Below are 15,293 nucleotides of genomic sequence, written 5' to 3' on the forward strand. Positions count from 1 at the left end.
GAAAAGGTTTTGTTACTGTTTGTGCCGCAAATACATGTTTGTGACAAAATATCAAACATTGGATGAATACATTTTGAATTGAAATGTAGGGGATGATAACATACACAGGACAGAATAAATAAGGACACAGAAACAAGAAACTTTTCTGTCTGAAATAAATTCTCGTTCGGAAGTTTACAAAGGGTGCAGTGTGTGTATGTGACCCCACCAAACTCACCTGCTGAAAAAAACTCCATGAATTTCAACATTCTTTTAGGATTAAAATTTCGTCTTCAGGATATAGGAGCCATTATAAAATGTCCCGATTCTGCGTTCCGGAGTGTCGATGTCTAGGTTTAGCAAAGCAAGCAGAAAGCCACCTTTTTGTAGCCACGACGAGCGCCATTTTGACTCTACAGAAAAGGCATTCCAGCGATGACAGTAGAGCCATGATGGAAGGACACACGCGCAGTTTCCTGACCTGCTTATAAAGCTGGGCTCCCACGGGCTAGCGTTTGGACTGGTCCATTTAGGCGAAGGGACCCCACGGGGGGAGGGTTGACGTTTTAGGTGGTAATACGTGAAGGGATCTTGTTTACCCGATCACAACTGGTTATGAAAATAATTTCCAAGTATAATCCATAATATTGCCATTTTAATATTGGCCATATTTCGATTGAAATCACTTAGAAGTGCAAACCGAGTGGACGAGACACCCCCCTCGGCTCTTGTCAGCGGTAGCCGAGCGCCAGCTGATTGCTTTGATTTCCGTACGGAGCCTCGGACTGTAGTCCCCGCCGTGAGCTGAAGTGTGAGAACCTCCGAGAACCGCCGCGGCCGTCCGTGTCGCCCGCGCCGCCCGCCTTTCCCGCGACTCTACTGACAGCCGGACGCTGGAGTGGACCTGTTTCGTCGCTAAAGCTCGCTTGGAAGCTGCCTACACGCGCAGGCCCCCTTCCCGTCCCCGGACTTTCCTACCTCTCGTCTCCGTTCGAACCATGGGGGACACCGGCAGCGAACGCAGCAAGCCGCCGGCCCTGCCGCCTCGCTGTCCCTGCGGATTCTGGGGGTAAGCAGCGTGAGCCGCGTTAAATCGCCTCCAGAGCCATTGTTAGGCGGCGCAGGCCAGGTGGGGGTGGGGGACGCGGCAGGCTTGTCTTGTGAAGTGCTGGAAAACACGTTTTAAGTTGGAGGGTTCACGTTGCGTTCACATTCATAACCGCGTTATAAGCAAAAACGTTTTTTTTCTTAGGAAAATAAACCCCTGTCACGCCTCATCATTCAAACGGCCTACGGTTTTTTTTTTTTTGACAGATGGGAAAACCTTCAGTGTTCAGACTTCCGGTCCTTTACAAAACCTCCTGTCGGTTTTCTGGGGGGGTTTATGACCAACGTTCGCCCCACTGAAGATGTCGAAAAGCTCTCCTGGTCTCCCAGACCTTTTAGGCGGAGTGCCTGACTAAACATTCACGAACGCGCGTTTCGCCGTGAGTTCTTACACGTCGGTGTCGTGACCTTTCGGTACATGTATCGGATTACAGGGGCCGTGGCCGGAATACATCGGCGGTACATCGTGAATTCGCTCCGACGCGGTGTGTGTACAGTGTGTATAAAGTTTTTAATTCGAAGTGAAGATATGGCGTCTTGCTCGCGTGATAATGTTGTTGGTGTTGCAATGCTCCGGCCTGGGCCCTGGTGTTCCTGTTCGTTTGTAGTGATGCCTTTTACGTTACTTAATAACCTTCAACACAAAGGTGTAACTTAAGTACTGTTAGGTGTATACTTCAGATAGATTTGGCAGTTTAACAGTAACCCCCACCCTTCGCACCCAAAAACCTTATTCAGGTCGCCCTGGTCTTCATGCGATCAGCGTTTTTTTTTTTTTTTTTTTTTAAGGAAGGGTGAGGTGGCGTTTGTTTACGTTTACAGCATTTATTAGACGCCCTTATCCATATCTACTTACTATCAGTAGTTACAGGGACAGTCCCCCCTGGACACACTCAGGGTTAAGTGTCTTGCTCAGGGACACAATGGTAGTAAGTGGGATTTGAACCTGGGTCTTCTGGTTCATAGGCGAGTGTGTTACCCACTAGGCTACTACCACCCTAAGTGGGCGTTCCTGCCCACTTGGTTGTCATTGCAGCTTGATCATGGTTTCAGAATGAATGGAGAGTTAGGAAGTAGGCAACAACCCGTCTTGGAACGTGTAAAAAGTATTCTATAATACATATAACTGTATTTACAGATACCAGAGTGTAGTATGAAGTCGCGATCAGTAACCAGCTGGTATTCTGTGGCGCTCCAAAAATCGCACAGATTTTTTATTAAGGTGGTGTACTGATGACTGTACACTGTGACCTCTGACCCCATTCTAGGGTTCACTGTGGATTTTGTCCTACAGTCCCGGCTTCTCTACTGCTAAGGGTGCAGGCTGAAGTTTGTGGCAAATTATTTTGCTGCACACATTTCTCTGGCCTTATTACAGATGTTTTTATGCAACACACCTGACCGCTTTGTGGTGGTTTTTGTGTTTTGGTTTTTTTTGTGTACTGAAATGTTAACGTCACTATGGGCTGAAGCCCATTTCGATATGAAACTGGTTTGCTCTTTACTGCCTTTCCGCCCTGTTCACCTGCCACCCCAAAACCCTGCAGGTGTCCCTCACTTGCCGTTTCCACGGCTACCTGCCGAGACGGTCTTGCGGTAACTTGCACTGTCTGGATTTGAAAACCTGTGGCGTTTCCGCTTGCTGCTCCGTCCTCGCCGCCTGTTCGGTGATTCATTACCTTTCCAGGGCGCACGCCGCCACGGCGTTCCTGCTACTCCCAGTGCCAGTAAGGGATTGTAAAGTCCCATCTGTAATCTGGTGTGTGATATGTTACGGTGTGATAACAATGTTTGCATGTCACATGCAGCCACAGGCGTTGCAGGTCTACAACGTGCACAATCTGTAAATGGCTAATGCCGTGCTATACGGGAGGCTGTTTCCAATGCTGATTTTTAACATCACTTGGTGGAGATCACGTGCCAGCACTGTGGTATTTACAGTTGTAAGATAAAAATGCACCTATAACAGCAAGGACTTGACTACAGTAAATAACAGGATTATAGTTACAGCGCGGCCTGTTCCATTGGGGTCATTCCTGCGGTTAATTATTTTTCATGCTCATTTAGAATCATTACGACTCGCCTGTCAGTCATTTTCAACTCGTGTTTTTATGTTTTGATTTGTTTTACTTACTTAATCACATTATGATTACAGGTCTGGGTTCTGGGCGACAAGTAATTAAACGCCAGCAAAAGGTGTCATTCGTTTCCGATTAACTACCAAGTGGTTGTCTTGTTTGTCCATTGTCTAATTCTTTAAATCCTGACGACACCTTTCACTTTACACAAGCGAACCTGCCCAGAAATCAGTGTTTTTAGCGTGAGAAATCAAGAGAATCTTTTATTCTTTTCTCTCTCTCTCTCTCTCCACAGTTCCAGCAAAACCATGAATCTCTGCTCCAAATGTTTCGCTGGTAAGTGTCCGATCCTGAAGAACGCTGTAAGAATGGATTCTCCTGTTTGCTGACTGTTTGATATCATTTTTTAATATGCTTTGTTGGTTTATTTTGCAATGTTTACTCCTTAAAGCTGAGTGATTATTTAAAAAGTCCAGACAGGCCCTGTATGTGCCTGTGAACTATATTTGCCCTGAGGGCTTGTATGGACTAGTATTTCCACTTCTTTTTCTTGAAATCGACCCCCAGTCTTTCCAAGTAGGTGGTTCAGTTCTTTTTGAGTTTCGTCTTGAGAAAGTATAATATTTTTTTTTTTTTTTGTATCTGCCTCATAGAGCTACATATTACCATATGTCCACATATGTCACAGATGTCCAGAAGAAACAGCTGGATGAGGACTGCACCCCAAAACCCAGCCCAGGGTCTGGAAGTAGCCAATCACCTGTCTTTGGTAGTGAGTCGAGCAGCAGCAGCAGCAGCAGCAGCAGCACTATCCAGTCCCAGTCATCACCAGCCACACCCCCAGAGCTGTCGGCAAATGAAGGCGCATTAACCACACATCCAACTGCTCAAGAGGGTAAGACACCTCTTCTTTACCCCAGACGTGCTGACGTTGGGTTCGCTGATGAATTTAGTGCTGTGCTGTTTGACTTGGTTCCTGTGGTATTTTGAATTTATCCACCCACTGGGGGTTCAGTCAGCCAACTAGGAGGTGCCTTCATACTTTGTTAAAGTACTTTAGTTCAAGAGTACATTTATTAGTTTAGTAAAAAAAATAATTGGACCATAATGAATGAATTATCTGAAATATAAACTCAGGATGGCAAAATCTTTATTTTAATGATTCAGTTGAACTGTTTTAATACAAAATGCATGTATAAGACCAGCATGCTCTCTGTGTTTGGCACCATTTGCTGTTCAATGTATTGTCTTGGCTAGTTTTCTTTAAGGTTGTTGATTGGCAAGGGTCTTACAAGACTATACATACAAATATATATTTTATTTAATATATTTATAACATATCGGGGCAGTAGTGGTCTAGCGGATAAGCAAACGGACCTGTAATTGGAAGGTTGCCGGTTCGGAACCCGAACAGCCAAGGTGCCACTGAGCAAAGCACCGTCCCCACACGCTGCTCCCCGGGTGCCTGTCATGGCTGCCCACTGCTCACCAAGGGTGATGGTTAAAAGGAGAGGACACTGTCAAAAGCCTGTCTCAGCTTCCTGTTATTTGTCCAAAATAGTCCAATATTGGTGTCAAGGTATTGTATTGAAGCTAGAAATTCCAGTAACGTTAGGCTGGACCAAACATTTGTTCAGACTAAACAAGAAGGTCCAAAGTTCCGGACCAAACAAGGTAGGTCTGAAAGCAGCAGTCGTATAGGCAGCTTTATCTTTTCCACTGTTTCTAGCGTAGCAGCGTTATCAGGCTAGAACAGCTATATCTGTCATGGCCTAGATAGAAATCTCACACAGGCCACAGGCTCACCGACCATCTGTTGAGACCCACTTTTCTCTCTGAAGATGTTCAGGGATCCCACCAGTGCCCCTCTTATTTGTCTTTTTTTTTTTTTTTTTTTTTTTTTTTTTTTTTTTTTTTTTTTTTGTATTATTATTATTATTTTATTCAATGGAAAAACAGAACCACCAATTTTTTTTTGTGTGTGGTGTGTTTTACATGAATCTGAATGGTTTGTTGATCCTGTAATGAATTGTCCTGACCCTGCAGGAGTTTTGTGTACGGACACGGCTCGTGTCACACTCTGCACGCCCACGAAACGGCCTTGTGAATCAGGTAGGCGCCTTCCTTTACTGGCTGGTTAACCAGTTTACAGTAGAGGCTTTTGTTTGAGCCAACGTGTACGTGTGTGTCCATCCCACAGCTTCGGAATCAGAGAGCGAGGCTTCGCCAGAGAAGCGGGCCCGGAGGGATGAGGAGCCGACAGGGAGCGATGATGCCCAAGGCTGTACGAAACAGAAGAACCGGCGGCGCTGTCATCGCTGCCAAATAAAGCTAGAGCTGGTACAGCAGGAGCTGGGCTCTTGCCGATGTGGTCAGTAGTTCACACATTGTAGTTTTGCTTTTTAGTAAAACCAAGCCTAGTTCTAGATCCCGACTGCCAATACCATCAATAAATACCTGGAAAATAGCATTTTCCATTTTACTCAGGCTTTTTTATTATCCCCCCCCCCACCTCTCAAATGTGCACACAAATTTCAGAGAACTTACGGTCAAGAAAATTTGCCGTAGAGTAAAAATGTGTAAGAACCCTGTAAATCTGAAGCGAATGAACAGATTACAATCACACATAAAGACTGGCGAATGCAGATAGTCAAAGACGCCCACCGACTTGTCACAGGTCAGAAGTCACGCTGAATATCTGGTCCAGTTGATGCCAATTGGTACACCGTACCAAAATGGGCAGGGACCTCCAATGTAGATGGACAAACCGCGTGTGCCAATACATTCTTCACCTATAGTCATTTATTTTTCTGCTGGAGCTTTTATTTTTTGTTCCTTCCTCAGAAATCAAAACTGTTCAATTGTAATTTAGTAGCAAGCAAGTTTTAGGCCGATCGAGAACTATGAGGAAGTGATCTTGCAAAAGGTGTCGTTCAAAAGCACAAATACTAAATCATCTGTCCTTCCCCCGCTCAATATGCTGAACTTGGAAACAGAACTGCAATTCCATGTAATTGACTATTGGGAAGCAGTGTTCTTAAATTTCTCTACAAATCATATGCAATATTTAATTTATCGTTTGCCCATAAAACAGCAATACAATTAGACAGAAACTAAATTAAAAGTTGACCTTGTGTTACATTTTATGATCGTTACAGCGTCTTTAAATATTTGTCATTTATTACAAATATTTAAAGACGCTGTAATGATCATAAAATGTAACTTGAAATTACTTGATCATCATATAGAATGTTGGCTTTATTTTGATAGATCTGATAACCACTGCTCCTCTTTTCCCAGGTTACGTATTCTGCATGCTCCACAGGCTGCCTGAGCAGCACAACTGTCTGTTTGACCACCTGGGTCGTGGGCGCGAAGAGGCAGTCCTCAAAATGGTGAAGCTAGACCGAAAGGTGGGCCGCTCCTGCCAGCGCATTGGAGAAGAGTGCTCTTGAAGTCAGACCCTAACCCCACCTCAACAAGGAGAACACTTAACCAGACGGAGAATGGGAGAAAGAGAGAGAACATGCTTATTTAACGTGCTCCGTGTTCATGATGCAACATGAATACAATCCTGAGGCACACCTTTTGCCCCTCCCTTCATTTATTTTAGTTAGTCTTGTTTCTTCCGGAAGATCTTCACTAGAGGCCTGGTCTGGACCCACACTCAACCCAAGTCATGGCTGGAGGGACCCTCCTAAAGTCGAACGTACACGCAGCCTTAATATATACATTACTGGCCTTCACATTGGGCCATGTAAAGATACTTAGCTCAGTGTTACCGTGATTAGCTGTAACTTCAGGACACATCTCTCTGAACTCGACAGTCATGCTAGTCTGAATGCAGGTGAAGATAAGAATAGATCCCAACCAGTGGTGGGTATCTGTCTTTCCTTGTCTTCTTTGGGTCTCCTGCAGGCTTCCTGTACAAGGCTTCCTTACGTGACCTTTGGGGTCACTCAATTGTGGATAAGGGCACTCTTCCAGTCCTCTTCTTACTCTGCTGTTTCCTAACTATTGTAATGCTGTGTTTTAAAGGTGTGTGTGTATGGATAAACTCTTGTCTGGCACCCTATCTACTGGCTCCTGTGGAATTAAAACCTCTACCTGCCCCCCTTCGCCCCCCCATGTACAACCTGGCTGCCGGGACATGTAGCATCGTGGCCGCACCTCACTTTTTCAGCCTCCTGCTGAAAATGCAGACTTCAGGTTTTTTTTTTTTTTTTTCTCTCGTGTCTTCCCCCTTCCTCACATCCTCTGGAGTCGGCTCATCACCAACACTTTCTTTCTCTCTCTTTCTAGCCACAACTCTCCAGTGGACTGCACTATTCTTCTTCCTATCTTTGTCCCTGTGCACTCTTTCTTAGAACTGACCTCAAACTTGACTAACTTCTCCTTTAGCTTTTTTTTTTTTTTTTTTAATTAACCATGCTCCCTTAACCTGCTCGAGACCTGAAAAAGACATGTATAAAGCAATTGAATTGAGTGAAGGAGAGCACTGACTTTGGGTTGGTTGTGTGTGTGTGTGTGTGTGTGTGTGTGTGTGTGTGTGTGTGTGTGTGTGTGTTTCCTTCCTTTCCTGAGTTTTGCTGGGGGAGATAGAAGATTGACTTATCCTGTACCTTTAAAGAAATTTTATTTAACCATATACTGTTTGATTTACTCACACACTAGCATAGAGCTATGTATTTAGTTAAATGCTTTAAAAAGGAACTAAACTCAGTATATTGTTCTTTTTTTTTTCCTTTTACTTTTCACTTTGCAGACAAAAAAATAAATAAACTGGATTATATAATGTATGACGACTAAGTCCATTTGTATGCTTGCCATTTATGCAAATTATATTGTTTACCTCTGGATCAGTGGGTTGTAAAGTGTGGACAAAGCGATGAACTTGTTGAAATAAAATTCTACAGAATTATTGCCGTTATATCAAGGTGACCAGCTCCAGTATTTAGTAAGGACGAAATATGCTGATTAGCAATAACAAACAGTGCAAGAATAAAGTACAGGTGTCAAAAGAATGTGAAGAAATGACAGTGCTGCAGAGATATTATGAGAGCTGACACATATGACTCCCCCTACACATGTTTTTGCTGTAAATGAATCATATTTTCTAACTGGGGGCGTGGTCATGAGCAATGGGCGTGGCTTTCAATCAAGCGCTCGCTTCGTGCAACTAATTGACGGCCGGACATTCTTTACGTGCCTTGTCACGTGAAGTGGAGTCCAGCCACTGCCGTTCTGGTCCATTACCAGCTCGTACAGCTGTGATACTCAGAAATTGTAAGTTACACAACTCATGGTAGTAAATGATGTTTTAAGGATCATAAAATGTATTTATTAGACATGGTGTAGTTAGGATCTTGGATCTTGCTATTTACCTGGACAACTCTCAGCTCTCTCCTTCTGCAACAGCCCGCAACCTTGGAGTAACAATAGACAACCAACTCTCCTTCTCAACTCACATCAGCAACCTTTCCCACTCATGTAGATTCCTTCTCTACAATATCAGACGAATCCGTCCTTATCTGTCAACCCAGGCCACCCAACTACTGGTCCAGTCCTTAGTAAGTACTGTTCTACCTCTATGTACCATCCGACCTCTAAAACTACTACAAAATGCAGCAGCACGACTGATCTTCAACCTTCCCAAATTCTCCCATAACACCCCTCTGCTACGTTCCCTCCACTGGTTCCCAGTAGCTGCACGCATCAGGTTCAAACTACTGATGCTGGCCTACAAAGCCAAACATGGAGTAGCACCATCCTACCTCACAGCCCTTATTACACCTCGCACTGCACCTCGTATACTCCGAGCCTCCAGTACTGCTCGCCTGGTCCCTCCATCTCTGGAGGTAAAAGGAAAACATTCATCTAGACTCTTCTCCATCTTGGCCCCTCGGTGGTGGAATGAACTTCCCCTCGAGGTCAGAACAGCTCAGTCACTGAGTACTTTCAAACGACAGCTCAAGACCTTCCTCTTTAGAGAATATTTAGATTAAATTGCAATTTTCTTGTTGTCGAACTTTGTGTACAGAATCTACAACAGAGTGAACAAAAAGATTGTATTCATAGTTGGGGTCCTAGTGAACCGGAATTGATCTCTTCATCCATGGTAACTTGAAAGCACGTTGCAAGTCGCTCTGGATAAGGGCGTCTGCCAAATGCCGTAAATGTAAAAGTATTTAGGACTCAATGGATTCGGTTCAATGGATATCTGAGTCGTGAGTTATTTAATGGATCCGGGTGAGTCATGAATCACACAGCACTACCAGCTAGCAGTGGCCCAATAAGTGATAACGAGTTGCGGTCGCATCACTTCCGAAAAAGCACTGGCATTCTTTCGTTTTCGATCTAGAAGTATAGTATTTATTCACACCTCTTTCAGGTGTGTAATAACCGGGCGGGCTTTAGGACCTGGTTGAAAACCCAGCAGCCATGTTCCTGCCTGGCCGCTTCATAGTTCGCCGTGAATTCCGCGTCGTGGGGTTCCAGACTCGCCTCAGCAGCCTCTCCGTCCTCAGCTTCCCGATCGACGACGTACTTTTATCGGCTACAGATACTCAGGTAACCAAACGTCGCGATCTGTCGCAGGCCAGAGTTGGACTGGTACGGCAGCGCAGACGAAACGTGCTTCTGATGTATATTTAATATGTCGTGGTCGTTCAAGGAAATAAAATTGAACTTGATGATTCCTCAGATGTACAACTAAAACCTGCTCAAAACCTTCAGTGCAAAGGGTGTGTGGACCATTAAAAGGCAGTTTATATAAAAAAAAAAAAAAAAAATCAATCAATATCAAAGCGTTCAGTGTCAATAAAATAATGACAGCCCATGCTTATTTTTATTATTTTCTGTTATCGCACTGTTATGCGTTTATACCGTAACTCTGTGAATCATTTATACCAGAACACACAGGAGGTCAAGCAGTAATCCTGGTGTGTGAGGTCTTCACACGTTTCTAAACTGGCCAGTGATGAAGCTCTAGGTCACAGCAAAAACCATTTAATACAAGTAGTGGCCATTCTAGCACAAGCTAACAAACATTTCAACCTTTCTTGAATGAACCAGTTTGTGCCGTTTAGTTTTTTTGTCCAGAATCATACAGTTTAGGAGATATACTGACATGAACTTTTGTTTGTAAAAGTGCTTCGTTGCACTTTTCAGATGACTGTTCACAGAGGCAGACACGTCTTTGGCATTATTATAAACGTGTATTTATTAACTTTATAGCACATACCCAGATTAGTAAAAAGAAATGATAAAACTGTTTCCATGTTCAATATTAATGAGTTGATCCGATATTCAAAAGCATATCTCCTCTTGACCACCATGTATTAGTGACGTATTCATTATTCCATGCCCAAAAATCACAAAGTAAAGAAAATATATATTTCTCTTTCTTTTTTTTTTTTTTCTGTGTGTGTGTGTGTGTGTGTGTGTGTGTGTGTGTGTGTGTGTTTTTTGAGTAAAATGTACAGATTGCCCATCAGATTATCCTGCACAGCAGCTCCTTATTTTGATCTTCGTGTTACATAACGTGCTGTTTAAATGTGTGCCTCACAAAATAAAACATGGAACTTTGTGTTCTGATTGAAAAAAAGTTATAATTTAGAACATATAAGATAGGAAAGCGCTCTCTGAAGTAAGTTATGTAAGACACGACGGTTCCAGATATATATATATATATATATATATATATATATATTTTTTTTTTTTAGGTTTGATTACTTTCCTTTCTAAACTGAGTTAATGTGTTTTTCTCATGAATCTAGTTTTGCATTAAATCTGTTCTACAGGAGCCTAGTCCTGAATACTTGTCCCTGCTCTGCTCTAGTCATGGCCAGTAGTCCTGCGCTGCTCATGCGACTGGTGGCTTCGGCCTATTCTGTGGCAGAGAAGGCTGGCGTCATCGTGCGAAGAGTGATGGAAAGCAAGGAGCTGGGCATCGTGGAAAAGGTTGATAAAGAGGAAACACGTAGAAATAAAACCAAAGACTCAGGAGTCAACAGAGGTTCACCAAATAGATAAAAACTTTTTTTTTTTTTTTTTAAAGACCAAATTTCCTTTATTCTTGCATGTGCAGAGTGGAGCCGATGACCTGCAGACGCTGGCCGACAGGTTGGTCCAGAAGAGCATCTGTGCTTCCCTGGCTGGACGGTTCCCCAGAGTCACCATCATTGGAGAGGAGGTGCCCAGGGTTTTATCTTCGAACCGCGCCGCTTTCATCCTTACACTGCGGCTCCCCGTGGCTTTAGAAGATCAATAATAATTTTAGTCTCCTTTATCTTTATCTGTGGTTTGTAGTTTTAGAAATTTGAGGATTGTGATCTTGCAAGTTTAAAATGCTCCTCACGAATGCCACGTGTTCGTATATACAGTGTGCCCGCCACCGTGCCTGGCGACCTCTACCAGAGTTGCTTTAATCACCTCAGAAAGGTTTTTGAGGGCGATTAAACATTTGCCACGTCGACTTCTACACGCCAGATTGTGCTAGTTCACCTCCCGATCCGTACACACGTACCCCCGCAATTAATACGATTTCACACGCGATGCACCAGCCTAGGTAATGTATACGTGGCGTGAAAGTAAAACTAATACGCAGCGTTGTGGAAAGCGTTTCCTAATGGCTGTTCAAGTGTTAAAGGTTGCCGACACCTGGGCACCGTGGGGTTTTGTGCCGATTTGCAGATAATTGTAGCGTGTAGCTGCCATTTGTTCATTCGTATGTGCAGCCTGTGGACTCCGTTGATCCCTCCTTTTTTTTTTTTTTTTTTTTGTGGACCGCAAAACAGGACCTTCCGGATGAAGCTGTAGAGGAGGATCTGATCGAGCGGGACCAGGCTGAGGAGATCTTGGAGAAGACCTGTCCTCCTGAGTACAGTTGCTTAAAGGAGGAAGAGGTGAGCCTATTAAATATACAAGCCCAATTCCCATAAAGTCGGGACATTGTGTAAAACGTATAAAAAAAAAAAAACAGAATACGAGGATTTACGAATTCTTTTCAACCCGTACTCAGTTGAATACACTGCAAAAACAAGATATCTAATGTTCAAACTGATTTACTTTATTGTTTTTTGTATTTGATACCTGCAAAATGTTCCGAAAAATGCTGGAACTGGCAGCAAAACACTGGGAAAGTTGGGAAAACGAACATTCTACAGGTGAACAGGTTAGTTGGAAACAGGCGTTTGTCAGATCGGGTTTAAAAGGAGTGTCCTTAAAGGCCTCAGCCGCTCACAAGCAAGAGCAGGACGAGGTTCATCACTTTCTGAACAACTGCATGTGCAAAATGTCCACCAACAACATTTCTCAACGCACAATTGCAAGGATTTGTTTCAGGCATCAAATCCAAAATGAGTGAAGATTTGTTACAAGTGAAGTGATTGTCGTTGTGAAACACTGCAGCACAGCACGCGGTGACACAATGAAATGTGTCCTCTGCTTTTAACCATCGCCCTTGGTGAGCAGTGGGCGGCCATGACAGGCGCCTGGGGAGCAGTGTGTGGGGACGGTGCTTGGCACCTCAGTGGCCCCTTGGCAGATTGGGATTCGAACCGGATCCCGAACCTTCTGATTACGAGGCCGCTTCCTTAACCACCAGGCCACCACTGCCCTTTTTTACATTTACGTCTTACACAACGTCCCAACTTCGTTAGATTTGGGGTTGTATTATATGTCAGTTCAAGCTGACTTGTGGCATTTTGATTGACTGGGAGTAATCCTGGGAATGATGTTGCACGCGGAAGCTTCTCTTTTTTTTTTTCACCATATTACAAGGGGTTGCTTATGAACAGCTGAAATAGTGATAAAAGGACTCTAATAAAAAAGAAATCAAGAAAAATTGTTAAAAAAAACAACAACAAAAAAAAACAAAACACAATGAAATTCTGTGAATTTGTCCAATTCTGGTGTGGAAGGAGATCCCTCAGGAGACCATCCACCACCTCATCGGGAGCCCAGGCGATGTAGGGAGGTCACATGTGGAGGCCACACACACTACTGAGACTCGTTTTGACTTGTTTTAAGGACTTTACATCAAAGTTGGATCAGCCTGTAGTGTTTTTTTTTTTTTTTTTTTTTAAACTTTAAATTTTAGTGTGACTCCAAATGCAGACCTCGGTGGGTTGATAAATTTCATTTCCGTGCAAAAAATTTTGTGTGCTTTTTTTTTTTTGTCAGCACATGTAAAATCTATATATTTATTTATTTATTTATATTTAATTCATTCTAGGATGTCTTATGTTTGTGTTCCCTTTATTTTTTTTTAGCTGTGTATTTCACTGAGGTTATCTGGGTGTAATGCACGATTAATATAGCACTATTGTGTATTATTGTTATATAATGTGTATAGGAATAGGTTTACTTATATATATTATTTCTTTCATTTTTAGCTGGTTGTGTGGGTTGATCCACTGGATGGTACTAAAGAATACACCGAAGGTAATCTTGTCCTCCTTGGGATCTGCAAATCTGGATTGAAATATTTAATCAGTAGCCTGGTAATTAATGAATGATAGTCTCCAAGCCCACTCTGTGACTGAAAAAAATGTTGAGAACTCACAGTGCGGGCAAAAAATTGGTTTGCACATAATTAATAGGCAATTGAAGAATGGTATGGCTATTTTTTTTGTAGTCTTTTGGGGAAATTGACTGCATTTTAGCCCGTTTCAGGGACTATGGTTGTGGAACACATTTCCTGTGTGTTTGCAGGCCTGCTGGACCACGTGACAGTGTTGATAGGTATTGCACATGGAGGCAAGGCCATCGCAGGGGTCATCAACCAGCCTTTCTACAACTACCAGGTACCAGCATCACTATTAATTGCATTTAAAAAATGGATCTCCAATAGTCATGCTAGGATTTGCACTGGTTCTTGTTCTTGTGTACGTGGTAATAAACGATTGATTAATAAACTGACCCACTGAGGAAATACATGAAAATCTGACCAATCCCTGGAGAAGCTTTTTTGTATCAGTTACTGAGCTGACTGACAAATACTTCTGAGCCACACAAGTTGGAGGAAATAAGAATTATTGTTTCTCAAATAAATAAAAAATAATCAATGTCTGACACCCCCCAGGTCCACCACATTTAAAATAATGCAGTAAGTGGAGTTACACCTGTTTTTTTATGCCTCCACAGAAAGGACCGGGCGCAGCCTTGGGCAGGACCCTGTGGGGGGTTTTGGGGTTGGGCGCCTTTGGCTTCCAGCTTCAGGAGGTCCCAGACGGCCACCGCATCATCACCACAACCCGTTCCCATAGTAACAAGGTGGTGACAGACTGTGTGCAGGCCATGGAACCTCATGATGTCATCAGAGTGGGAGGGGCTGGAAATAAGGTTTTATTACTTACAAAATAATTTCATTCAATTCATATTCTGAGGAATCATGCTTCGTTCAAAGCATTTATATTTAGATTTTCTATGGTTTAGATTGTCCAGCTAGTGGAAGGTAAGGCGTCAGCCTATGTCTTTGCCAGTCCAGGCTGTAAGAAATGGGATACCTGTGCCCCTGAAGCCATCCTTCAAGCTGTTGGTGGTAAGATTCAACAAGGTTTTATGTAGTTGAGTTAAGAGAATAATCTTTGTGTTTAACCAATTCTGTGTTAATAATCGCACTGACTGCAAATATATTGGATTTGGCATAGCGGCTGATACCAAACCATTGAATTGTCTTGTTCTGCAGGTACGCTGACAGACATCCACGGCAAGGCTTATTGCTACGATGCTGGTGTGGCCCACATGAACTCTGCTGGGGTACTGGCAACGCTGCGGGATCACCAGTACTACCTCAGCAGGGTACCAGAGTCTGTGCGGAAAGTCCTGAACTAAGACCAACCTGCCATGGCAGTGTGGTTCTAGACCATGTGCCTTTATGTAGAGTTAAAAGAATATACAGACACTTAATACATTCAAATACTTAATTTGAGAAATTTTCTAGATAATTTTGACTCATTGTGTATTTAAAGAAATTCTAAGAATTCATGACTCATGTTTTTGTAAGCATGTCATTAAAAGGACCAATATATATACTTTTTGTATGTTGTGGTGTTTTTCATTTTGATGTATATTAATTGCTATGACTGCTTAGATCATTACAATATACTAAGAAATGCTGTGCTG

At 43.0% G+C, this 15,293-nt stretch overlaps 2 protein-coding genes across 3 annotated transcripts; both read left to right on the plus strand.

Moving 5' to 3' along the window:
* Positions 1–689: 689 nt before the first annotated feature.
* Positions 690–7,018, plus strand: LOC114802879 (AN1-type zinc finger protein 3-like). Of its 2 annotated transcripts, none has more exons than XM_029002013.1 (6): positions 690–1,048; positions 3,460–3,500; positions 3,853–4,059; positions 5,211–5,276; positions 5,365–5,535; positions 6,465–7,018. In XM_029002013.1, the coding sequence occupies exons 1-6, from the start codon at positions 978–980 to the stop codon at positions 6,617–6,619; spliced, it is 711 nt and encodes a 236-aa protein (XP_028857846.1). In that variant the 5' UTR covers positions 690–977; the 3' UTR covers positions 6,620–7,018. The 2 variants fall into 2 exon arrangements, with proteins under 2 accessions (XP_028857846.1, XP_028857847.1); XM_029002014.1 differs by having other exon boundaries at positions 1,009–1,048; positions 3,818–4,059.
* Positions 7,019–9,602: 2,584 nt separating this feature from the next.
* Positions 9,603–15,202, plus strand: bpnt1 (bisphosphate nucleotidase 1). Its single transcript, XM_029002406.1, has 9 exons — positions 9,603–9,734; positions 11,005–11,126; positions 11,254–11,358; positions 11,963–12,070; positions 13,562–13,610; positions 13,881–13,972; positions 14,313–14,510; positions 14,604–14,709; positions 14,857–15,202. The coding sequence occupies exons 2-9, from the start codon at positions 11,007–11,009 to the stop codon at positions 15,000–15,002; spliced, it is 924 nt and encodes a 307-aa protein (XP_028858239.1). The 5' UTR covers positions 9,603–9,734; positions 11,005–11,006; the 3' UTR covers positions 15,003–15,202.
* Positions 15,203–15,293: the final 91 nt, after the last annotated feature.

This window comes from Denticeps clupeoides, chromosome 14 (assembly GCF_900700375.1).
Source record: "Denticeps clupeoides chromosome 14, fDenClu1.1, whole genome shotgun sequence".
Taxonomy (NCBI): domain Eukaryota; kingdom Metazoa; phylum Chordata; class Actinopteri; order Clupeiformes; family Denticipitidae; genus Denticeps; species Denticeps clupeoides.